Here is a 27,687-nt window from a genome sequence, read left to right on the forward strand (position 1 = left end):
TAAAGGAGCTTTCAAGGTAACTTATATTCATTTTAATGTTTTTAATACATTTGAAAATTATTTTTCATTGCAGACTTAGAAGAATTCCAGAGCTCAACCTAGAAGAAAAAACAGGTGCACCTGAAACAGCCATGTTCCCTGAAAACCCTACACCTTCCTGCAAGATTATGAGAAACATTTTATTAAGACAAAATTTGCTGTCTAATATATATCTATATATTCATTCTATTAGGAAAAAAAAGTGTTTCATTTTTAAAGATAGAATGTCATACAGCACAGGATAGTCCTGAACTATATAGATGAGGGTAACTTTGCACTTCTGATCCTCCTGCTTCTACCTGTTGGATGCTGGGATTGCAAACATGACCCGTCATGCTCAGTTGATACAGTGTGGGGAATGGAAGCAGGGCTTTGTGTAAGCTAGGCAAGCATTCCACTATCTGAGCTACACCGCCAACATGTAGACTAAGTGTTCTTGTATTAAAAATATTTTACATGTTTAAAAGTTACATGAAAGAAGCAAATAGTGTCTTTTAGTTTAAGCTCATATGGGCAGGTAATAAAAAGAAAATGTAGGAATTAGAAGGTGACACTGAACCTAAGATTCTGGCTTGAAGATGACTGACCATTTAAGGTTCAGAATCCAAATGCCACACCCTAAAGATGTCACACACCTCAGTTTAGAACACAGAGTCCATCTATTTATAAAAATAACTCATGTAAATAGGAAAGCATGAGTTTCACATTAAGGTTTAATACAGATGATCTGAGTCTTTCTAAAAACCACCAATATACATTATAGTGCTGGGTATCTCCAGCGCAAACTACTTAATCAGAAACTGAATGGCTCTAGGAAAACTTTACAATATGGGCAGATACAGAAAATATATGTGCAAATTAATTTCTTTGAGATTACTGTAGTCTTCAGTTGTTCACCCACTGAATGAGCTAACACTGTTAGCTTAGTCACCTGTATTCCCTTCCACTTTACATGGCACAGCAATCCAATCAATGTTTAGACTTGTATGCCACAATTTCATAAAAAGGGTCTCATTCACTTTGTGACTTTGTGGCCAGGCTTCCGGACTTTGTTCTTATTGAAACAGGGTCTCACAGAGTAGCACAGAACTCACAGTGGCCAGTAACTCACTCTGTACACCAGCAGGCATTACAAACTCCTGTCCAGTTGGCTTCCCTGGTGCTGGGATTATAGGCATAAACTATCAACTTGAGTCTGTGTCTGGGGATTTTAAAGTGTGGGTCCTCTGTATTTTGAAAACTATGTTCTTATTGTGTTTTTTCAAAATCGCATTCTGTAGTATTGCCTTTTGAGCAGGCATCTTCAAATTATAAACACATCTACTGTCACAAAACAATTTGGTCAGGAAATTTTATTTGAACATTCTAAAGCAATAATGCTTTAGATGTTACTTAAATGTCCCAGACAGGATTAACAAAATTAAATGTTTCTAAATTACAAATTTAGCTCCAGTAGGAGTTTCATAAAAGAAGAAAACAACCCCCTCCCAAAAGAAAGTATGACACACACATTTTGAAGAAACCCCCATGTTTCATGCAATGGTAGGCAAGATGTAAAAAGCCACCCAAACCCATACATTTCTACATCAATCATCATCCCAAAAAAGTCCTCCAGTCAATCTGTACATCCAAATGCATCCAGGAACCTACACCTACACGACATTATTAATGTTATATACATTTATTGACCCCCCTTGTTTTTTTTTTTAATAATTTCTTATGTAAAGCCTTCATTGAAACCCCCCAAAAAGGATATAAGACTAAATTGGGGGGAGGAGGGAAAGATAATCACTTTAGACGTTAAAATGTAATTTATCTAAATCTCCAAATGTTTAATAAAAACAAGTTTCTTTTCCATTTAACACTTTGCTTACTAACTGTACAGTAAATTGCATTATAGAGAGTACACCTCTATTTTCATACTGTATCTTCTTTGGATGGAATTGAGATAACTGGTTAATTTTAAGATAAATAAATGAAGTTGATCCAACTAAGATTAAGATGACAGCAGATATATTCCATTCAGAATTCAATAGCTTTTAATTTTGTTAAAAAAAAAAAAAAAAAAAGATGCAGTTGAATGGAGGGACGACCAAAAACAGGTCAAAAAGAACCCAGGTTCATTATATAAAAATGTCCCACAATAGATCAACAATGGCAGTAAAAATAAGAGAAAAAGTCATCTTTCTGGAACATCATTTTTCAATAACATAGAAACATCAAGTGCCAGGAAGATTTCTACTCATGGAATTTTAGCATCCAAGTTTCCCTCTACTTATTTTATTGGAACAAATGCTTTAAATAAACTATTTGTCCTCTTCACTGAAGAGAGCTGGTCTATTTCATCTTTAATGAGCTAGTTTGGGGAAGATTAGCCATGAACTGCAATGCCTACTGATAAAATCCAAGCATTTGCTGTGAACAGTTGGAGAAAGCAGTCAGTAAGAACCTAGGATCAATGAAAATAGATGTTACTTTAAGCCATCCATGAAAGAGACCCACAAAGTACCCAGTGTTAAGCCCAAATTTCTTCTTGCGCTTATTCTTCTTTTCTGTGCAAGTTCCACCCTCATGAAAGAGAAACTGATCCGAAGTTCCAGGTTGTCTCAGTTGTCTAGTCAATTTTCACATTAGTATAGATTTTTCGAACAAAGGCACTTGTTCCCATGTAACCAATTGCTCCTGAAACAATAAAATAACATATTTTGAAACAAATACAATGGGACCAGGGCCTGACATTTACATGCTGTTTTCTGTTTTAGCGAGTTCTACTCCTTTTTCTGGGTAATGTCTTTAATTTAGCATTTCAGGGTAACATCTCTGAATTTATTAAATGGTAACATTTGCTCTAAAAAGCATCAGTTGGAGCCACACCCAGCCTATTATTTAGACTCAAATCACAATTATTACCAGCATGGTCAGTAAGATGAAGTTAAAATATAGCTCACAAAAGCAAGAGTGGCTGGATAATGACAAGTCCAGCCCATTAAAGCAATACTGCCTTTTAAACTGCTGTTTTGAACAGTAAACCTCAAACAGGGCTCAAAATTTCAGAAAGGAAGGGATGTTGTTAATGAGTTGCACCTTCTGTGTCCAAGAGCACCTAGCGAATCAAAGTACTCAATGGTTATTTGTTGAAGAGGGGATGAATGACGGGCAAATGAATGAACAGACCAAGTAGTCTTTATAAGCAAAGAACTGGGGGTTTTGTTTTGTTTATTAAACTTGAAACATTTTAGGAGAGGTAGTCAATGACCATTCTTCACTTTATTCCTTAAAATTTTTAAATTGCATTTCTAAGAATTAATTAATAGCACACACACACACATATATACAATCAAACTAGTCACTTTTCTTACAGTACTAGGGACTGAATCCAAGGGTTTTTATACCCCCAACCATGAGCAATTTCTATTGCCCAAACTGGTAAGTCTCAAGTCCTTGAGGAAAACAAGATTCTCTTTGTAAAGGAATCTCTGTTAATAAACAGAAAAACAATATGACTTAGAATAATATAATCACCAATGAATTATTTTAGGCAATAACTATCAATGGCTTCTAACTTCACACACACACACACACACACACACACCTCATGCCTCCCAAGAAAAACTACAAGTACTACTGACACATTCTTGAATAAGGATTCAGTACAACAGGTTATTATAGCTTGAACTGCTTTTTTATAGAAAGTGTAGAGTAGAGAGGAATGTGTATCAGGGATACACTCTGCCAAATCCACTGAAGAAAACTGAGTAAGTATGCCGCACTCATTACCAGTAACTTTCTAGACACTGGTATCTTCAGCAACAATCAGAGAACTTTTAAAGAGAAATCATTCAGACAGCACCTTTCACCTGCTGATATTACAATCCTTTCCAATTATCACATGCTTTAAAGTGCCAATTCTCAACTGCATGTGGTGCCATACACACTTGTAATCTTAGCTACTCAGGAGGCGGAAGAGGAGGATCACTTGAGACCAGTAGTTTAGGACTAGCCTGAGCAACACAGAAAAACACAGTATCAAAGCAAGATAATTCCAACATGAATGAGAAACTAACCACAATAATTCTTTGCTATGTAGCATCATTAGAATGGCTACAAAAATAGAAATTTATCAGGTGACAGATCAGATTTTAAGGGAGAGTTTTAAAGGAAAAGAAAAGAAAAACTCCAAAAAAAACTGAAGGCAAACTTCTGAATTCATTCTGATGTTCCTGATAAAGCAAAGGAACAGAATTCCTTAGTTTCTATTTAATTATTTATTATTGGAGTGAGTCATGTTGGCCACAGCACATGAATGAAGAGGTCAGAGAACAACTTTTTGGAGTCAGTTCTCTGGTTCTATCTTTATAGGAGTTCCAGGGATCAAACTCAGGTTTGTCAGGCTTGAGAATAAATATTTTTACCTGCTGGATCACCTTGTCAGCCCAGAATTTCTTATCTCCTAATTATAATGTTTTCCTAATGCTGAGATGATCAGAATTTTCTCATGATGTTCCAAAAATTTAAAAACTTACCACACATTATCCCCAAGGCTGTGCTAAATACCGCCATATATCCAAAGTAAAATGATGTTTGAAATAAGCCATACATCCTGCAATACAATAGAATAATATTCAACACATACATTTTACTTTCAATCTGAGGCTTTACACTTTTTTAAAGGACAAGTGGTTTCCCAGGTAAGACATGAGAGAAAACTCCACTTACTTTGTTTTGAAAAAATAGTAGTAAAAGGAATACATGTAAACATAGATTGCAGTTGATGCAGCAGAGAGAAAACTTGTCCATTGCCTGGAATAAAACCCAAAATTAAAAGATTATAACTTTTGGAATGAATGACACTCTAAATTTTAAGACAAAGAAATTACAAAAATATCCTTTAAAATTCTGCACACTTAAAAACAAATACTTATACCTGATGCTAAATATTAACAGAGAAGGGCCTAGGAACTAGGAACTCTGAGTCTGGTCAGATTCTCTGAGTAAATTTAAATAAACCAATTCCCCCTTTCAAAGTGAAGTTTAAAACAGAAAGATGCTTCCTCACAAGGTCAACACAGAATTCTTTCTAGAATTACTTCCAACAGGACAAAAAAAGTTTTGACTGACACGATACCATTTTCCTATAAAATTTTCATTATATTTACAACTAGAAAAAAAAAATCCCTCTACTATCTTTTTTTATTCATTCATTTTAATTTTTGAACCAGAGTATCACTCTGTAATCAAAAGCCTACCCAGGGCCAGAACTGCAAGAACGCACTACCATTCCCTGCTCCTCTATTATCCTAAGCAGTAAAGTTCTGTACAAACCCTTTCCTCAGCTTGACAGGTTTCAGAGGCAAACTTATTTTAAAACAGTAGGATCCTAGCTGGGCATGGAGTTACACACCTTTAATCCCAGCACCTGGGAGGAAAAGGTAGGTGGACAACTTTGAGTTCGAGGACAACCTGGTCTTTAATAAGTTCCAAGACAGCCAGAGCCACATAATAAAAAGAACAACAAAAAAGGGGAGGGGCGGTATTTAGGATCTTTAGGTTCCACCCACAGGCACTTACCACCTATAATCCTCTGCATTTAGCAGGAAGTACGTGCACACGATGGTCACACAGACGGTCACAATACACAGGATGACCAGCACCAGCATCATGAAGCCATACACATAGTAGATCTTATATGCCCAGAAAGATGTGAAGATGAAATACCTGAGGAGAAGCAGTGGACATCCTTGAGGTTTACTCTGCTCTTGACAGGTCTTCTGTCTTAGCTCTCATTTTATTTTACTTAAAACTTGTGATCACCCCTTCTAGTAATTTCCAATAGTTTCTCTTAACTCTCATTTATTAAATTCTAAAAATATTTTTGTGATTTTTTTTTTAAAGAGCAAGCCTCTGAGTTTGAGGCCAGCCTGGTCTACAGCCAGGACAGCCAGGGCTACAAAAAGAAACCTTGTCTTCATAAAACAAAAACAAAGAGCATTTTATCTCTGAGCAAAATGACTAAATTAGAAGCTTAAAGAAGTTAAAATGTAGAAAAGAACAAATGAGAACAGCCCCAATCTACATTTGTATAATAAAATCAATTCCTTCATTCTTCCAATTTTTTTCAAGATGTAAAACTACTCAAGGTAACATTTTGCAATTTATAAAATAGCAAAACAAGTGATAAACTAAAAATTTACACAATTAGAAAAAAAACCAGTCTAATAGATTGATACTGTCTTCAGAGGATGGAGAAAAAGAATAGTTAACATTTTTCATTAAGAAGGAAAAAAAAAAACCTCTTTAAATCCATTAATTAAATTGTTCTTAATTCAGAACAGGGTCCTTCAGTTCTTTTTAAAAAAATTATCTCCTGTTTTGTAATTCATTTATTCAATCACATATCCTTTCAACAAATATTTACAGATCTCTTGCTACAGATTAGGGGGTGACATGGGAAGGTTTGGAGGGAAGTGGGAAATGATGGAATTATATTACAATCTCAAAAAATAAAAACCTCGTTTATTTATTTGTTTGTAAGAAAGCAAGCAGTAAAGATAAGCACTGTAAGGAAAACATCACTGCTCTCTAGATTATTCCCTGGTGAGAAACCCCGGTAACAAGACAACCTGGCCCTCTGCTGCGCACTATACCTAGTTAGGCAAATGATAAAAGCGGCTCCTCTGGTTTGACTGGGTGAGAAACTGGGAAAGCAGTGAAGACTGGACAAGGCTCATGGGATGGGGTGGGGAGCCAGCAAATTCAGGGACAGAAAACAACAGAAGCAGAGGACTGGTTCTAAGTAAATGAGTTCATTAAGTCAAATAAGCAAACAGAAGCTCTGGGTACTACAGAGATTACTCATTTAAAGCGGCTGCTCTTACAAAGGATCTGAATTTGATTTCAACAACTACTCGGTGGCTGATACCCTCTGTAACTCCAGCTGCGGGGGATCTGACACACTCTTCTGGCCTCCATAGGCACCAGGCTTGTTGATGGTGCACACATAATGAATGTAGGCAAACATCCATGCAAATAAATCTAAAAAGACAAACAACACACACATACACACTCACACACACAGGGGCACAGAATTTAGAGAACAAACAGGATTGGTTCCTATGAACACCCAGCTGGCCACGTCATGGAGGTAGCATATAACCTAAGTGAAAGTGAAAGTCCTTGGCAAAGAATGACAGGAAGAAACTGAAAGGTTAAAACATATAAACAAAAAATAAAATGAATAAAAAAATCTGTAGAATAACAAGTTAAAAATGCCATTCCAGAAGGACAGGGTCTGAGAAAACCAAAATAAACATAACTTGAAAAAGCAGAGGTGTCTAATGGCAGAGAGGGAAGCAGGAAAAAATATGACCTCAAGTACTAGGAGAACCAGGGTGAGAGGAAACAGTGAAGAGGTCACGTCAGAGTGAGGATTAGCAGCTGCAATACAGAGCTCCTGAACTGGATCTATTAAGCAAGTCTGAGTGACACACTGCAATCTCCTCCCAGGTACGCACCAATGCCTGTAGTACACTCACAGCTGAGAGGCGACAAAATCACCTATCTACTTATACTTACGAGCTATGCTAGTTATACTTTTTGTCAACTTGACCCAAACTAGGATAATCTGGAGAGATGAACTGAGAAAATGCCTCCACTAGACTGGCTTGTAAGCAAGCTTTGGGGCATTGTCTTACATGACGGTTGGTGTGAGAAGGCCCAGAGCACTGCAGGCAGTGCCACCCCTGGGCAGTGGTGTTTGTTGGGTTGTATAACAGCAGGCTGAGCAGATCAGTAAGCAGAATTCTATGGACTCTGTTCCAGACCTGCTTCCAGGCTCCTGCCTTGACTTGCTTTCATGATGTACTGTGATTTAGAATCTCTAACTCTGAGTTAAATAAAATTGTTTATTTAAAAGAGTTAACAATCTCAGTATTTCATTATAGCAGTGCAAACTGACTTCAGAGAGACCACCTTGTCTGATGATTCCATAACAATCTAATATGCTCTATTTCTTAAATACTTCAAAACATGAAAACATTGCCAAAACTTACATTTCAATAAAGATTGAGCCAAAAGGTAAAATTCCTCCTAGGCAAACAATAACTGCAGGCTCCATGAACCTGGAAAATATTAAAATTGACAGTATACTTGTAGCATGATTTTCATAATAAATATATATCTCAACAATCGGTGATGTTTAACACTTTAAAAACCATGTCATGGATAAAAATGGATAAAAATGTGAGTGAGACTTCAAATTAGTCATCAGTTATATCTAGTATTAAAACCTGAGTGAAGTATTTGGGAACACAAATTGTTTCTACTGGCAGAACAAGAAACACATTAAGTATTTATTCCCAGCCTCCCAGATTTTGGTAACTTTTGAGAACTCTATAAGCATTTATTTACAGAAATTCAAAGGAGACAGGGAACAAAGAAAAGAAACAAAGTCCTGAGACCCCTATCTGAACCAAGTTCTCATAAATCGGCTCTGCCAGTTCTTTATCCACCTTCTTCTTAGCTTTAATTCCTTTCTAACACATTAAATAATCAAGGTTTTGTCAATTCTGATTTACAATGAGGGCAAAGAAAGCCTAAGAAATAAATTCAAACTTCATCCCTTCTCCTAGTCAACATTCCAAGTGAAATCATTGGGCTCTCTACCTAGAATGCTTTAATTCCATGTTCTCCTTCCAGACAGCATGGGCGGTTCTCAAAGCCTTCCCTCTGTATGTCAGGAAGACACTACTCTTTCCTCATCCTCCCACTGACTCCTGAACATCCCTCTACCACAGAACACACTACACTGTACTGTAACTCTCTACTGATTTGCGTCAGACGCCACTAATTAGACTGTTGGCCAGCAGTGACTTTTCATCTATGTATTCCCAACCCCTAGACAAGCAAAGATACCAAACTGTTATCTCTGGGGTGAGCAAACAAACAAACAAAACTTAAGAGTCATTTACTATAATCGTCCTTGTTTTTATAGAAAGCCAAGGTCCTGAGGTTGAAACTGACCTATCCCAAGTAACCATCCACTAAAAATAGATCTACTACTTAAAAATGATTAAAAAACAACAAGAAAATGAAGGCAGGTTCAGCCTTCCGACACCTAAAAGTGACCTACCTCTGGAAGGTGAGGGCATATGTTGTCTGCATCTCTCCCTCACTAGCCCTGCTTCCCAGAGATCGCTAGTGGTTTCTGACCAAGCTTTTGCTCTTACCTTTCTCTCTCTGGCAACACGCTGAACATGAGGATACTAATGAGCCCTGGTAATCTAATATTGATTTAGGGGGAAAGTAGTTTAAAAAGCGTATTCAGAACTCTTCAATCCAAAGCTCCTCACAGGCACCAATCTCACAACAAATTCCTAAAATTGGAATAGTTCACTATTATCAAAGCTCTTAAGACTGAGTCATATAACTGAATGTGTAGATTGCGAAAATTTCAGCCAGAGTAAAAGTTTTGTGAACACTCAATGACCAAAAATTAATCAACATCAAACACATTTGAACCCAAGGTGTTTCCGGCAGTGCTCAACCACGTTCCACTGTGGGACTTTCTCAAAGCTTTGGTCCTGAACATGTGTATGCCTTGATGTCATGTAACACTAACCAATGCTATCTTAAACACAGCCCAGATTCTACTGTGCTACAAACTGAAATGTTTATCATTCCTACACAGTTTTGTGCTTATAGAAACATAGTGGCTTAATTATGGAAAACAAAGACTTTTAATATCTTTCCTATTATTTTTTTTAGCAAAGAAGTATCAAATTAGTATATCTTTGGACTGTATGGTGTTCAAATATTTAATTACAACCGGCCTCAATCTTATGTCACCTCTCAATTGGTTGACTTATATGGAAAAAAATGGGCCAGTATTTAGAATAAAATATATGGAAGGAAAAGGAAATTAGTTTGCAGATTTTTCAGTAATTCAAAGTTTCAGATTTTGCTGGTGATATGGCCTCTGTTGTAGCTATTACTCTATCAACTCTGGTGCTGGAGAGTAAAAGAACCCATAACTAGTATGTGAAGGCTGGATATGGCTGTTTTTATTTACAAAAAACAGGCAGCAACCACATTTGATTTGCATGCTTAAAAACTGTTGAAGCTTTACTTCCCACACACCTCTACACATTAGTGTATTTATCAAACTTTTGACATGTGAATGACACCAATATTCAGAAAGCAAAAATAAGGGCACAGCTTATTATACTCTTTACAATGAAGATTGATGGGAAAATTTAAATGAACAAATTCTCAAACCTATACAGTCATTTGCATAAAACACAAGCTGCTTCTAAAGTTACATGTACACAACAACCTTAAGAACTTATACACTGTGACAACAATCAAATAAGCTTTAGCATTCTCTTTACCATTTTTTCTCCGGGATAGGACGAGGCACAGCATTGACACGACAAGGGAAGTTGGGCTGACCTGACAGATTTCGGCCAAGTATTGTACCAACAAGATTTAGAGGAAGAATAACAAAAAAACAGATGCAACAAACGGCCACCTGCAAATTAAGTAAAAATGTGTGTGGTTACTCAGAGAACAAAAACACTAATAAAAACAAGTAAGAGAGACACCTGAAATTTCAAATGCACTTTGAGCACAGAGGAAACGTTAAGTTCTAGTAAGGGTTATAATGATACAAGGAATGCAATACTGGAAACAGGAGAAAATGTTCACGCTGAATCAAACACAAGTTGAACTCTTTCCTACTTTTAGCTCCCACTGTCCCTATTCTTCCATGCTGTCCTCAATAGAGTACCTTTCAGATCTCTTTCCCTGTCAACTGTCATGTTTTTTTAACATGCCTACCCCTTATCTTTCATTATTATAACCAATGGATGGAACAACAGTGATGGCATCACAAGAACCTCTTAAAAAGATCAGGTTCAGGAACTTATTCGTCTTGGTTGTTATGGTACAAATTCATACTATCAAAGACGTGAAATGTGAGTTAAAAATAAGTGCTGCCTCTCAGTACTTAATACACAAAGATCTACTAGCTGGTCAACTATAACCAGAAACCAAGAATACACTTAAATTTACTTAGAAATTGACTTTTGGAAAATCTGTTTTGTGTATGGGTTGTAAGGAGCAAATGGAACCCAAGACAGACTATTTTGGGAATGCCAAAAGAGAAATTGTTAAAGGTAATATATAGTAAGTAGACTTTAATTGCTTACAGCTATCTTGACTCTTAGGAAATCTCTCTCTCACGTGCACACACACACATTCTCTGTGTCTGTGATTGTGTGTTTCTGTGTGTCTGATAGAAAAGGGAGGCATGCATTTCATAGCCCAGACTGGCCTTGACCTTACATCTTCCTGCCTCTGCCTCCAGCTGCTAGGATTTCAGTGGTTTTTACCTAAGAAATGTATCACTGCCAACCATTATGTACAAGTATTCCTTTGGCTCATGCTCTGAGCAGATGATTTCTATAACCACATTTCTAACTCAACAAGACTTTGTATTAAAAAAAATCAGAAGTCTTAAGTCAAGCATTCCAATCAATGGACCCCCATAGTCAGGGTACTGACAACTCAAAGATCAGAGAGTTTCAACATACTAGTTCATAATTCTCCATCCTATTTCTTGAGTTATTTCAATTCTATAAAGATACCAGATTTGAAATGGAAAAATGTGTTGCAGAAAGCTAACCTTATCAGAAAAAGTCATTATAAGAAAACTACAGACACTAAACCAAATCTAGGAGATGAAGCTTCATCAGAGAAACAGAGGCCTAACTAAGACTAGAGGACTCGTGCTGGTCATCACCGTCTCCAAAGACAATAGAAAAACTATGTTGCAAAACCCAACATTCATTTCCAACAGAAACTCCTGACAAACCAGCAACAGCAGGGCTCTAGCACCTGATGAAGGGTATCTAAGGCAAATGGAGGCTCACATTTTAAAGGCACACAGCTGAACGCCTTCCCAACCTGACAACAGTCTGTGCTTGCCATGTCTACCCAACATTGTACCAGGTTTGGTCAGAATAAGTGACAGAGAGAACTAAAAAAAGAGGGAAAGATGGAAAAGAAATAAATTCTTTATAGGCAACATATATATAGGGCAAAAAATATACAGGGCAAAATTACAAGAAAGCAACTAAGACTTAAAAGCTAATTTAGCCACATGTGGTGGTAGACATCTCTAACCCTTGCACCTGGGAGGTGGAGTTAGGAGACTGGGAGTCAACGCCAGCAGTGACAACATATGAAGAGGAAAACCTGTTTCTAAATTAACAGTTAATTAAATTCAATTTAAAAAGGGCTCAATAGGTAAGGTTCCTGCTAACAAGAGTTCTACACCCAGGAACCACAGGGCAGAATGCAAGAACCCATTCCTATGGAAAAAAGACAGCATCTTCAACAAATGGTGCTGGTCTAACTGGATATCTACATGTAGAAAAATGCAAATAGATCCATATTTATCACTCTGCACAAAACTAAAGTCTAAGTGGATCAAAGACATCATAAAACCAGACACACTAAATCTATTAGAAGAAAATGTGGGGCAGAGACTTGAACTCATTTACACAGAAGATAACTTCCTGATCAGAACACCAACAGCACAGGCTCTAAGATCAACAATCAATAAAATGGGACTTCATGAAACTGAAAAACTTCTGAAAAGCAAAAACACTGTCATTGGAACCAATTCCCGAAAGCTGTGTTCTGACCACACTGTCTTGCTTACCATAACTTTTATCCATTTTGGAATGACTCTTTTTCCAAAATTGATCTGGCTTCTTAATAATCTTACCGATCTTACCTATTTCTAAAAAGGCCTGCTGGGACTTTTTAAATGGGACTGCATAGAACCTATCTGTACCTTTATTTGGGGAAAAATTGACATCTTAACAATATTAAGCCTTTGGATTAAAAACACAGTGTATTAACTTATCTAGATATAATTTTTCTCAGCACCATTTATAGATATCAGTGTTCAGGTTTTGTACATCTTTTGTTAAACGTATCTCTATGTATTTCAGTTTTAATGCAGCTCTGTACACAGTATTTTATAAGGCAATCCAGTTAAAGAGCCGAGAGAAATACCCATGTCCACCTTGTGTCCATCTGTGCCTCAGCAGGCGATCCAGATATACTGCAGGAAAGGAGAACCCTTCCAACAGACGCTGCTATGTGCAAAGAGAAATCTCTCAAATTTATCTCAGGGTTTCAGACATGAAACTACAGAACTTTTAAAAGACAACATACAAAGAAAGTTTGCTGCTGTTTAGTTTGGCAAAGGCTTAAATAGGACATTTATAAGGTCAAACTAGAAAAGGAAAAAAAAAAATCTGCCAATATACTGCTCTTCAAAATTAGGAATTGTGCCCTTAAATAGAAATAGGAGACTGCACAATACTTTTAAGATGAAGGACTTCTATGTCCATTGTATGAAACACCCCTCTCATCCACTAAGTTAAAAAGATAAGGCAGGTGGTTCAGTGGGTAAAACCTGACGACCTGTGTTTGACCTCTGGAGCCTACATGGTGAAGGGGAAGAGATGCTGAGCTTCACCTGCACTCTGGCACAAGCATGCTCCCTCACCATATGCCTGTGAGGGCACCCACACAACTGTAAAAACTAAAGTGAGGCTGGATGTGGTGTTGCACGACTTTAATCCCAGCACTTGGGAAGCAGAGGCAGGTGGATTTCTGTGAGTTTAAGGCCGGCATGGTCTACATTTTGAGTTCCAGAATAGCCAGGACAGTACTGTCCAGGCTGCTACACAAAGAAACCCTGTCTCGAAAAACAAAAACCAACCAAACAAAAAGAATCCAAAGGCAAACTATCTGTTTTCAATCTCTTTTCTAGCTAGTCCTGGTAACAACAACATCTGGACTGAAATTCAGATTCTCAGAAAACAAAATTCTTACTTACCTATTACTTCTAGAGGATAAGAAAGATGCTTGAAGTCATTAAGCTTAGTTTGAACTGTCAACTGTGGGAACTTGGGTAAGATGGAAAATTACTACAATGACACTCTAGAGAAAGGATTCGTGTTCATGAACTAGCAGAAAGAGCTAACAGCCTTGAGAGGAGCAGACAGGAAGACCTCTAAACTGATTTTCCAACTAAGGTATTCGGTTAGTAGGGTACCTTGCTTCTCAGACACACAGTGCCTATGGTCTAGATCAGTGGCTCTCAACCTTCCTAACGCTAGAACCCTTATGACATGCTAACCTCCAGCCATAAAAGTATTTCATTGCTACTTTATAACTGTAAATTTACTATTGTTATGAACTGTAATGTAAATATCTGATATGCAGGATATCTGATATGTGATTCCTATGAAAGAGTGTTTGACTCCCCCACAAAAGAGGTCATGGCCTACTGGTCTAGATGGTCTTCAGGGAAGTCATTTCCTCAGGGTCTACTAACACAATTTGTGGTCCAGAAGAGACCAAGGCTGCATATCAGGCTAGCAGCAGAGCTTACTAAATAATGTCTAAGAGTCTCCAACATGGCACTGGGTTTAAAGGCATAAAGGAGTCACAGAGAGCCCTGAGGGCTGGCACTCTGTGCCAGGGTCATGGTCTCCCTGTAGAGAGCCAAGAAGGTCATTGGTGAAGGTGCAGCCTCGCTGCTGTGAAAACACCAGAACTGAAGAGGTTATAGAGAAAAATTGAGGCCTAACACTATGTGGCAGGGCTCAAGTCCCTGAAGAGGTCAGCAGAGACCACTAGTAAAGATGCTGTGAAAACACCAGAACTGAAGAGGTTATAGAGAAAAATTGAGGCCTAACACTATGTGGCAGGGCTCAAGTCCCTGAAGAGGTCAGCAGAGACCACTAGTAAAGATATAGCTTCAGTACTCGGCATCCTGGAGACATCCACCAAAGAAAGCAATCAGCAAGTGTGGCATGGACCCTGTCTGAGCCCACAGAGAAGCTGTGTGTGTGCTGAGATGGAAAAAGCTTTCCAGCTCCCAGCTGCCTAAGCCCTTTAGAGCCTAGAAGATCAGGCTCAGACTCTGGACGCTAAGCTATAATAGCTGATTTATACAGTTAGATTGGGGTTTTTTGCTTTTAATCTGGTTGTTCCTGTGCCCTGGTTTTCCGTTTATGAAAAGTGTGTAACATGGTTTTGATTTTTATGGGAGTCTACAGTTAAGAGATTAGGTTTTAAAAGAGAATTGGACTTTTAAAGTGCTAAAAATTTAAAGGTATGCTGCATTTTATAACAGTAATTAGATCTTGGGGAACATGAAGGGAAAGGTTATGATTTAAAGTGATATGTTTGTGTGTCAATGGTTAAGGTAGAGTGTCATCATTAGTTTCAGTTGTCCACTTAATCCACCTGGGAATAAAGCATCTCAGCTGAAGAGCTCTAACTATCAGACTGGCCTGTAGGCCTACTTACGGAGCATCTTCTTGATTGTTAATTGATACAGCAGTGCCCAGCCCACTGTGTGCACTTGGTCCTGGGCTATATAAGGCAGCTGAACATGAGCCCAGAAGGAAGCCAGTAAGTAGCATTCCTCCATGGTTACTACCTCAAACTCCTGCCTTGAGATCCTGTTCTGGCTTTCCTCAAATAAGTCAAATAAACTCTTTTCCCAAGTTAGTCTTAGTCAATACTTTACCACAGAAACAAAAAAGTAAATTAGAACACTGATCACCATGATAAAACACTCACGCTTCCTGGTATTTTTTTTTTCTCTACAATACATTCATTTATCAGTTCTCTCCCATCTCTGATAAAAGCTATAAAATCACCTTTTTTTTTTGAGACAGGGTTTCTCTGTGTAGCCTGAGCTGTCCTAGAACTTACTCTGTAGAACAAACTGGCCTCAAACGAAGAGATTCCACCGCCTCTGCCTCCCAAGTGCTGGGATTAAAGGCGTGTGTCCTCCACCTCCACTACCACCACCACCACCACCACCACCACCACCACCACCACCACCACCCAGTGTAAGATCAATTTTTTACTTCACAGAATCAAGAAAATATAGAGAACTTTAGATTAAATGTAACAAATAGTTTTTGGAGCCTAATAAAAACATTACAAGACTCAACTGGGACTGGCTGAAACATCAGAATAGCCAACAGGAGTGAGCACTAGAGGGGCAGTAGGCCTTCTATTTTAATGGTTATTATAAGCATTGTCTCAAATTAAAATTCAACCATTGTTGAAAATTAAAACTCACCATTGTTCCAAAGGGAATGGCTCTAGAGGCATGGTAATAAATGGCTATAAAGTTGATGAAGAAGGCAGTGCCACACACCATAGCTGGGATAAGGAATGCCCCAATAAACATCTGCTTTATCCATCTCCTTCCTAAAAGAAAAGGGAAGCTATGAAAAAATTCAAGCTACACAAACATGCATTAGTGTTTAAAATATACCATATAGTTCCAAATTATTTACTTAAAAATTCAATACAAAGACTATTAAACCTTATATACAAATAATCATTCATAATTTCAGGAAATAAAACACAAAGGTTCCATAAAAACAATATAGAAAACAATAGATTTGAGAGAGGTACAATATAATACAATATACATACAATATACGTTTTACATACAATATAAAGGAAGGCCTTTACGGGCCTATACTGGCAATTTAAAATTTCAAATACTTCACAGTAGAAGAATACTAGCAATAATTAAATATTCAAGAGTGCTAACTCCTAAATTACCTCCTTGTCTAGCATACAGACTTCCTCCAAAATACCCATTCACTGGAGATGTAGCAGCATAGACAAATATGGCTGTACTGAGCATTGATCCCCTCCTGCAAAGGCATAAAAATATGTATTATAAATTAAAACTAACAACCACAAAAATAAGAGTCTGTCTCCTTATTATTATTTTAATACCAAAGATCTAATTAACAGAAAGAGAAAAACATCACATCTTAGATTACAAAAATCTGTAGGAGAATTCCCAATCCAAGCTGAATTTGAACAATACCAAGTTGGGTCTACTTCTGTCTAGTCTACAGTTGAATTGGTGATACACTAATTCTTATTTGGGGGCACCAATGGAAAGCTGGCACTAAAACTCTATTTGTAACTCTATAAAACAGTTCCATCATATGGTACAGGATATTCTCTGTTTAAAAAAATATATCAGAACATCAGAACATCCCTTTTTTATAACTGGTTCAACACTAATTTTAGCCTGCTTACCAGAAATAAAATTCAAGTAGGATAATTTATATTAAATGCTACTATTTTAAATGACACAACATGCCAAAATTTACTTATTTATCTAGTTTTTTTTTTCCCTGTAAAAAGTTATTTTTAAAAAGTATCTTCTGGTCTACAAGGCAACCTTACGTCAGACCATTTCTAACCTTTTCCCAATAATGATACTTAGAGAATTAAACCAACCTTCATGCTGAGTAAACTACAAAAAACAAAAAACTATGTAAAAATGACCAGCTGAAAAGAAGAGTATTAAAATAAATGGCACTATAATTTGCTGTAGAATAGAAATATTTACTATCTACTTATACCCTCTTATTTATTTATGTCTTCAGCCCGCTAGTTTTGCGATATGTAGCATCTGTTCAAACACCTGTGCTCATTTTCTTAAAGTGGCTGCAAAAGGCTGTAAGTAAAGGAATAAATGTATCTCAACAGTGAAAATATTGCAGTATTTAATTTCTATCCATGTTCAACTATATCTAAATGTGAAGACTTGGTATTCTCAAATTTAAAAGACCACAAATCTCAAAATTAAAAATAAGTTAAAAAAAATCAAATGTTTTTCCAAGAACTCAAACATTGTTAAGTGCCAATTTATTTCTTCCACACAAAGACTAACAAATAAAACCTATTCTCTTTATAAATGTGTTTGTTAAAGGCAGTCTAGATCTAACTACAGAGAAAATAGAAAAGGCTGGTTTTAGTATACTATAAGCCTAATACCAGAAGTTCTTACTATCAACAGGAAGGGCTCAAAAAGGCTGGCCCGGAGTCCAAATGGCTTCTGGGTTAAGTTTGCAGTCTCCTCCACACAGGACAGTTTTAACATTCAGATCTATCTTTCGTTTCTTTGTTCAAAAATATTCTGTAAGCATTTATCCCCACCCTCCAAGTACGCCATTGCATTTACACTGTGAGAAGTCCATTGTGACAGCCATCCTCATGGCTAACGAGCTGTCCCACCATCCCCACTGAGAGCACGGGGTGGGATTAGCAGGCTCTCTCAAGAGCCAGCACCACACAGTAACAGTGACACTGTTCTTCCACCTACAGCTCCCAAATGTCTTTCCTCTAATTGTCACAGTCATCACAGAGGCAAAGTGATTTCACCTATTAACGTTAGCAGCTCTTTATCTTTAATAATCACTGTTGCTGGAGTGATGCCTCCAATTTCACATGCAAATGTCTTACTTTCTCTCCATTTCACATTGCTACATTACTATTTTCGTTTCTGTAACATTGCAAATTAAAAACTCTGAAATACAAATCACTTGTATTCAAAACTCTTTAGTAACTGTGTGTATTTTAGTCAAATTACTTCACCTCTCTGAGCTTTACCTTCCTTGTCTAAAGGATAGAAATAAAACAGTCCTCATACAGGACTGATGTGCACACTCAACATGGAAATGTGCAAAAAGTAAAAACAGGGGACCCTGATGTCAGCCACTTCTCCATCATAACAATACTTTCAGCTTTATTACTTTTAAATAACTGCACACACACCACATAAACACAACACCTTATCGCAGTAACTGTCAGAAGACTGCATGATCTGCCCTCACACTACATAGTAAAGAATAGCTTCTTACAGCTGAAAATTGAAGGGCTTTAAATTAGGAAAGAGTATACATTAACAAGCAAAAAATTTGGACTAGCAAAGCAAAAACTGGGTTGATAGAACAGTCAGCCTCTGAAAGACTCTACTGATCGGGGTTTCGAAGCTGAGGCTGAGAAACATAGCCAAACTTTGGGCAGAGAGTGTAGGTAATCTTATGAAAAAAGGGGGAGATAAAAAGACCTGGAGGGAACAGGAGCTCTAAAAGGAGACCAACAGAGCCAATAAAACTGAACCCTTGGGGCCCTGCAGAGATGGATACCCCAACCAAGGACAATGCATGGAGAGGACCTAAAACCCCAGCTTAGATGTAGCCCATAAACTCAGTCTCCAAGTGGGTCCCTAATAAGGGGAACAGGGGCTTTCTCTGGCATGAACTTAATGACAGGCCCTCTATCACTTCCCCCTGTGGGTGGGGGGTCAGGGCAGCCTTGCCAGACTACAGAGGAAGACAGTGCAAACCAGTCCTGATGAGACCTGATAGGCTAGGGCCAAACAGAAGGGGAGGAGGACCTCATCTACAGTGGACTAGGGAGGGGCATAAGGGGAAAAGAGGGAAGGAGGGAGGATAGATTGGGAGGAGACAAGGAAAAGGGACACAGCTAAGATACAAATTAAATAAATTGTAATAAATGATAATAAAAAATAAATAAGTAACACTGAATAATGGGATTGAATTAGAATCAGTCCTTAATGTAAAGCATGGCTGCTTGATTTGAAATAACTTTTCTCATGTTCAGGAATTAGTTCATATAAAAATATACCCTAAAATATGAATTACTCATAAAACACTGAAGTTTAAATATAGTTCAATTACTTCAAAAGTGGTAAATGAATGGCAATGCAAACATCAGATAACAGAAACATCACAGAAATTTCTGAGAAACAGCATTTTTTGGTTAATACATATTCCTGTCGGTTACATAAACATTAACTAGGTACTTTTATATGGGTAGTCTAAGAATTCAGAAAGTTACAACCTAGTCCTCTCAAGCAGAGGAGCAGCAATTCAGTAAAAAGCTAAATTTAAAGAAGTATTTATTACTACTGTGTATGTGTGCTCTGAACCCGAGTGTGAACATGCACACTGCAGCACACATATGGACGTCAGAGGGCAGCTTTCTCAAGTCAGCCTTCTCCTTCCATAGCGGAACCAAACTCAGCTCATTAGTGTGAGGGGAAAGTACATTTTTCTTTCTTTTCTTTTTTCAACCTGTTGAGCCATCTTGCCTGCCCACGATTGGAGAGCCATGCCATTCTTTCAGCAGTCCATTTATTACCTGTCCGTGAAATGCTATCCACATGTATGAATGTACAACGAACTGAAATGTAACTGGAGTGATTCTGATGGAGGACTTCACAGGCTGCTGTATGACGCCTGAATTATAGTGAATACACCAGATACCACAGTACATGTTCACACATGCTGTGACTTTCTGAGAACAAGGTGACAAATTCACATACTCAATAGACATGAGGTTTCTGTTACTGCTCAAGTCAAGACAAATCAAGAACTTCCGGCAAACTGGGCTGGCAAATGGTTCAGCAGGCAAAGGTGCTTGCTGCCAAGCCTGACAATCTAAGTTCAATACTGGGGACATGAGGAAGCAGAGAAACAACTACTGAAAATTGTTCTGACTTCCATTTTGCTGTGGTATACACATGCCCATAACACATACATTTGAGTACACTAACACACTCACAAATAAGTAAATAATGTAATTTAAGAAACTTTGGAAAATGGTTTTGGTTGCTAATAAAAGTATACAAAAAACTATGCAAAGATAGATACTGATCTAGGACTCTAGAAAAAAAAATCAAAGAATACTGTAAAGTGCTTTGTTTGACTCCTACAGAGGTTTCAGTGTAAGTATGAAGTATTAATTTGATAACTGAAATTATAAAAACCCAGTTGAATATTCAAAAAGGGCCCATTTCTTTTCAAACAGCTTTAGATCGAAAGTAGCCTCTGCCTCTCTAAATGACATAACCACTGTGTTCAGCAATACTGGCAAGTTTTAACATGTATAAGGAAACACAATTCAAAACATTCACTTAAACGTTAAGATTTATTTGCAACAACGGCTCAGACAATATTAACATTCTAAATTACTGAAATAAGCAAATATTTAATAACGATTGACTTAATAGATTAAAATGACTAAAAAAAAACTATTTACAACAACAAAAAGATGGTAAAGTACACCACTTACTCTGTATATAAATCCTCTATCATGGCAACAATAATAACAATGAGAGACACAGCAAATATCTGACATCCAGAACCAATGAGAGAAGAAAATACCAGAGGGTGACTTGATGGTCTAAACACATCTCCATGCACCTGCTTCCATCCATATTCATCTCCTAGGTCTCTATCCTGTATGTAAGACAGACATAAATACGCATAGAGAAAATTAACCCATTCAGAATCAAATCAAAATACAGCATACAGGAAAGAAGTTGCAGTTCTAAGCTCCCTCCTACCACACTTTTTAAGAGTTCAAAATACTGAGGACAGGCATTTCAAAGTTAAAGTAACTCCTGTCCTAGTAACTCTGAATGTTATGGGTTCCACGTTGAGATTCAAGAAAGTAAAAGCAGGGGGTGACGGGGAGAAAAGGCTGGGGAGCAAAAGAAACAACTTGGACAAGTGAAGGTCTCTCCTAATACTGCTTCACTCTCAGGCCCTACCCTGCCACTCAACATGGTGACTAAGGCTCACCGCCAACAATGGCCAAGCAGACAAGAAAGGGGAAGTGTATTACCAGTACTTGCACTAAAAACACAGAAATGCCCTTTTATAGCCCAAGATAAGCACTGGATATGGATATTTAATCATCTACATCATCATCTATAGCTTTAAAAAGTCCATATTTAAGTTCAACCTGAATAACCCAATAATCCTTAATTTCTGAAACAAAGTTTCTTAAGGAAAATAGTTAAGAAGGAAACTTTTTTAAAACCATCATCACACTGCATTTAGCATGTTAAAATTTGACATTTTAAACTGCTTCTCAAGCCTATTTAATGATAAAAAAGACCTAGGTATTAATATTCAATGCAACACAATTTTATTCTTAATTTAACAAAAATTATGAATAAATCTCTTTTGAATCAGTAAACTTAATGTATTTTAATCCTTCCAACCCATCGCTTAAAATTAACTCAACACTTAGCAACATTAAATGTACATACATACACACACATACACACACATATCAAAACTAGCCTTCATCTCCCTAAAAGTAATTCTGAAATCAAAAGCTCTGCAAACTAAAGTTTATTCTCTAAGTATGATGTGTCCTTATTTGGTGACAAAATCTGGCTGGAAATCACAAGTTTCTTCACCTTACTTAGGGAAACATTTAAGTTCTGTTAGAAAAAAAAAAGAATATATTTAAATAGAGAATGACCCCAGATCCCACAGATAACACTGTTAGAACAGTTTTTAAACTTTGCAGTGCTGAGGATTAACTAACACTAGGCAAGCACTTGAAAGTAAAGCTCATTTCAAACTCTTGGACTCAAGCAATCCTCCTGCCTCAGTCTCCTTAATATCTAACTATGGGTATTTGCTTTATATCTTCTTTTAAACCTAAGAATCCTGAAAACTCATCTGCCCTTACCAACTTTAGATTAGAAACTGCAATCTATATTCCAACACTGAAATACAACAACTGGCTGGAGAGATGGCTCAGCAGGTAAAAGTCTGGCCACCTGAGCTCAATTCCTAGAACCCATGTAAAGGTGGAAGGAGAGAACTGACTAGATCAAGTTCTCCACATATACATTCTGGTATGCATGTCCTACCCCCCCCCCATCATACACAGAGAGAATAATAATAACTATTTTTAATCTTTAATATATATATGTAGCAGGTCTGGAGAAATGGCTCAGTGTTTAAGAGCGTACACTGCTCTTTAAGAGAAACCAGGTTCCATTCTCAGTGTCTGCATCAGGTGGCCTGCAACTACCTGGAAAGGGAGGCTCTAACACATCTAGCCTCTCCAGACATGTACATATACACACACAGACACAGATGACACACAGAGAGACAGACACATAATTAAAGTAATAAATTTAATTTGATATGATAGTTTTTAATATCAATAATTAGTTTTTAATCATTTAATATGATAAATAGTTTTAAAATATAAAAGTGTTTGCTCACCATGTCATCCATTTCTTCTTCTTTACTGTATCGGGCATAATCTTTTCTTAAGGTTCTCATTAAAATCATTGAAACTAAACCCACTAAGAAGATCACCATCATGAAAGAATTGAAAATTGAAAACCAGTGGATCTAAATTAACAGAAAATAAAGTTACCAATGTGAAATATCAGTTATAAAACTCATGTTTCATCATATCGATTGTATGTTAAGAGGAGAAAACTAGCATTTTTACATGTTTTATGTAAGAATCCAAACTTTAGACACACTGGGGATAAGTATTCAGAATAAAGGGCTGACTTTCTTTATAACCAACTTCCATGAAAGCATGCTATCATCTACATAGATTTTTCAAGTCACATTTACTAAAGCAACTAACATTTAACCACAGGGCATACACAATTCAACTTTATATGGAAAGTACATGGGCAACAGACTCAAAAAGGCTTAGGTTTTAAGTTAAGTTCTGCAAATTTCTAGGTGGCTTCAGTTTTCTCATGCAGAAATGGACGCAGCATCTTGTGTTCTGTGATGTGCAGTGATGATGGATGCAAGGGCATGGCACTGCGTCTGGCAGGAACAGTAGATAACAACTGTGCTCGTCTCTTAACTGACCAAAACATAAAAACTTTCTTAGAACACTGAAACCCCCACCATCACTGCTGACTGCTGTGGATGCAGGCTTCCTTCCCGAAGCTCTGTCTCTCTTGTTTGCAGTGAGGCATGCCCTAACACCCTCATGTTGAGTTCTTTCCCACAGACTCAAGAAATCTTTACCAGCCTTCCAGTGATGATGTTGGTAACACCTTCAGCCCTTACTGCTCAAACCTCCAGCATTCCTACACCTTCACAGTTCAGACTTTCACTATCAAAACTTCCACTTAAATGCTTTCGTGGCATTTCAGGTGGAGACTATCCTTAGTGAATCTATCATCTTCCCTCACATAGACCATTCATTTCTTATCCTCCAGCTTCTATTAATGGAACTAATATTTGGATTTGAAAATTTAGAATTATTTCTGGTCCTTCTCCTTAAGTCTTCATAAGTAATGTTATTAAACCTAAAAAAAAAAATCAGTTTTAATTGTATATATGTGGCAGTGTATGGGTATATGCATACATGTGTGGGTGCCTATGGAAAGTAGAAGAGGGATCCCCTGGATAAGGAGTAATAGGCAGTTGTGAAGGGTTAGAGATGGATGCTGGGAACTGAACTTAGGTCCTCTGAAAAAAACAGTAAGTGTTCTTAAATTCTGAGCCATCTCTCCTGCCCTACTTAGTCAACTTCTGTTTTCCTTCCAAATTTACCATTCCTCTGCATTCCCACAGTATCAGCTCTCACCTCAACAAGTCTAACTTACTCTTAGGTGGTCTTCTGCAGCTGTTTGCTCTCTCTGCTGATTTTCAATGTATGCCATACAAAGTTACCAAGCAAACCTTTCTACAATGTCATGTTCATTATCACTACAATAATGTACAATTTCAAGAAATGGAATTGAAAGGTTCTTTTAGAACACTCTTATAAATTTATTTATTTATATAGTGGGTACATAGGTATCAGGCATCTTTTGGGAGTCAGTTCCCTTCTTCTACCATGTGGGTCCCAGGGACTGAACTCAGATCACCAGACCTAGCAGCTAGCACTTTTACCTGCTAAGACATCTCAGCAGCCCCTTATGTTTCCATCATGGAGAAATGATAACTATTTGAGTTTGAGGTGTATGTTTAACTTGATTTAAACAGTGGATAATGCATATATGCACTAAAGCATCAGATACTACCTCACACTTCACTTCCACATTTTATGTATCAGTTTAAAATATAAAACTAAAATTTTAAAGTATTAAAATTTCTAATGAAGTTCTTTGATAGTCTAGGAAATACACAATCTAAAGTATAAACTTTAAGCCAATACCTATATGAATGCACTGTCAAAACATGAAACTTCTAACATCCCTTTAGCATTATCCTAAAAACTATACTATATGGTATACGCTTGAAAACTTTAAACCAGGAAAATAGTTATTAAAAATAATAAAGCACCACTTGCCCAGCTTTTTGGCTAGGATTAAGTATAAAAATAAAAAAAGGAAACAAGTAGCAAAGATTACTTATGAGCCTACCAACTGCTGCACTCCGGCGCCCCCTAGTGTTGCTAATTCTAAGTGTCACCCTCTGTTTATTGTTGAATTTTTAAAACTGAAAATGAACAAGGTACCTCACCAACAGTGCTGCCTTGAACTGAGGTTCCAGGCAAACCCCAGGCTAGGTGCTTCATTCAACCCACATGTACTAGTGAAGAATGGAGACTATGGGAAGCATTGACTCTTGATGGTCCATGGGCAAAGCCTCTACATTTTCTAAAGTAAAGGCTAGGAAAGTGGTCTGAGAGGAGCAGTGCAGGAAGGGGCTTCCCTAAAGTTCAGTCAAGCTGGAGAGAATATTAAGACTATGCAGAAGTCAACAGGTAGGTCAGAACCAGAGAAAGAGCTATAGTAAAGTAGCTTTCCAAGAGATGCATCCTTTCTGCTGTTCTCTGTCCATACTGTAAGTTTTACCAGGCCAGGTGCCCATGTAGGAAACCTGCCAACAATCCATCAGCAACTGATGCGGTCTAATTCTGAGTTTCAGTTAATTAAGAAGCTCATCTGACCATGGATATGAACCACATTCTCCAATATTACCATCATTTGCAATTATAATGCTACTTGTGGCTGCCACATATTGTGCTTTTTCCTGTGTATCTTTTTACTGCTTTAGACCATACCACAAAGCAAGCTAGTTGAATTATTCCTCTAAAATTCCCCATCATTCTTATGACTTAAAGTTTACACCTGAAATCACCATTAGTTACATCTTGAAATTCATAGTCCTTAGGATAATGGCCCATATAGGCAGATGCTCAATGAGAAACTGATTTGCATACATATGCTGTATCTTAAAATACAAACACCTACCCTATGTTGAAAAAAGGATGGATCAAGATATTTATCGAATCGATCTTCAAATTTCACATCTGATTTTTTCCATTTTACCTGAAAAAAAATTCCCACTTGAAAATTAAGGCCAATAAATAATTAATAATCTGATGGCAAAACTCATAAAATTCAGACACTGACATACTTAAAATTGAAAGGTGAGACTATAACTGACAGTACCAGAGATTTAATTTCATTTTGTCATTTTATGTGTATGGGCATATGTCTGTGCACCACACATGTGCAGTGCTAGCAGAGACCTGAAGAGAGTACTGGGTCCCCTGGACTTAGTTAAGGTGCTGTGAGCTGTTATGCAGATGCTGGAAATTGAACCTGGGTATTATTTAAGAGCAGTCAGAGCTCTGCACCACTGGGCCGTCTCTTCCACCCCAGTATGAGAAGTTTAAACAAGTGTAATAGTATAGTTTGCCTTATAGGGATCATTTCAGCTTTCAAGGATGAATCACTACTGTTGACTAACACACTGACTCGATTCATGTGTTAGGATTAACACCAACTCACCAAGTGTTTAAACCAATTGTAATAAGAATATATACAATTTTATCTTTAAATTGTGGCTTTATGACAACTATTAAATTTCTTGTATAGTTATGTAATAACCACTTACACTGAGTACATATGGACAAAAAGAATTTTTGAGACTGGCTATAAGCAAGGGGATTCTTTTCAAAGATCAGGAAAATAACTGGCAAAAAAGAGAATCTCCCTATAGTGGACTTCCTCTTTTTCTTCCACCATTTTTAAGGTAACAGAATAGAATTAACTTCATAGTTGAGAAAGGACTTTGACAAGCTCTTACCGTGCAAGTCAAATAAAGCAAACCACAGCAATCTACACCTACCCGGCAATGTTCATGGCATCTCTATTTCCAACAGCAAATGAAAAGAGAACTAACATGAGTTTCTGCAACTTACAAATATAGGTTGAAGACACAGGGCTGAGTTGTCACCTACCAGGTGCCAATGATAACTGTGTGAGAACAAGGGTCATTAGGCCCATGCATGGCATCCCATCCCATAGACCTGAGGCACATCCTCTTCCTTTGGAGACTGAATGTAGATACCTTGAGGAATTTTGCTATATCTAATTTTAAGCTATATTTTTATTTTCTAAAACTTACAAACACAACCATTTCTATACACAATTATTTTAACTTACTGAATATGACATCTGTATTTTAGTATTTGGAACCAGTTTGACCTTTCCTTCACTCGTTAGATTAACATCAACAATTCTATTTCCATTAAAGCCTATTTCGAGTTTTTTGTAGGTCCAAAGATAGTAATCTTCCCCATTTTCATCTGCTTCACCAACAATACCTACAAAAGAAGAAACACTTTATACAAAGTAATACCACCGAGTCTTCACTCAACACCCAGAAGCTAAAAGTTCATCACATTTCTTTTCTATAAAGAGGCAAAACTGTCAACATCCTCATGATTAGCACAAGGTAAAAGTGTAGGCTGGACTTCTTAACGAACATGTGCCATGGCCACACTATTACAAAATAATGCCATGTTCAGCGTTAATGGTCACAAATGTGATACTCAGAACTCACTCTATGTCACCACTAGCACCTCTGCTGTTCCAATTATCATCTTACTGTGCATACTACCTAGTCTCTCTCTGTGTCTGTCTGTCTGTCTGTCTCTCTCACACACATAGAGGGGAGG

At 37.3% G+C, this 27,687-nt stretch overlaps 1 protein-coding gene across 1 annotated transcript in view; it reads right to left on the reverse strand.

The window, feature by feature from the left end:
• Positions 1-1,376: 1,376 nt before the first annotated feature.
• Positions 1,377-27,687, reverse strand: part of Tm9sf3 (transmembrane 9 superfamily member 3) — a 48,235-nt gene continuing 21,924 nt past the window's right edge. Inside the window, exons 4-15 of the mRNA XM_055591504.1 lie at positions 27,173-27,333; positions 25,973-26,050; positions 23,016-23,147; positions 21,055-21,221; positions 16,714-16,808; positions 16,220-16,350; positions 10,425-10,564; positions 8,088-8,156; positions 5,608-5,754; positions 4,756-4,839; positions 4,563-4,639; positions 1,377-2,721 (exon numbers count right to left, since the gene is read on the reverse strand). Coding sequence (XP_055447479.1) covers positions 2,654-2,721; positions 4,563-4,639; positions 4,756-4,839; positions 5,608-5,754; positions 8,088-8,156; positions 10,425-10,564; positions 16,220-16,350; positions 16,714-16,808; positions 21,055-21,221; positions 23,016-23,147; positions 25,973-26,050; positions 27,173-27,333 — 1,349 coding nt within the window. The 3' untranslated portion in view covers positions 1,377-2,653. The remainder of the gene's footprint in view (positions 2,722-4,562; positions 4,640-4,755; positions 4,840-5,607; positions 5,755-8,087; positions 8,157-10,424; positions 10,565-16,219; positions 16,351-16,713; positions 16,809-21,054; positions 21,222-23,015; positions 23,148-25,972; positions 26,051-27,172; positions 27,334-27,687) is intronic.

This window comes from Psammomys obesus, unplaced genomic scaffold (assembly GCF_907164565.1).
Source record: "Psammomys obesus unplaced genomic scaffold, mPsaObe1.curated_primary_1811, whole genome shotgun sequence".
NCBI lineage: Eukaryota > Metazoa > Chordata > Mammalia > Rodentia > Muridae > Psammomys > Psammomys obesus.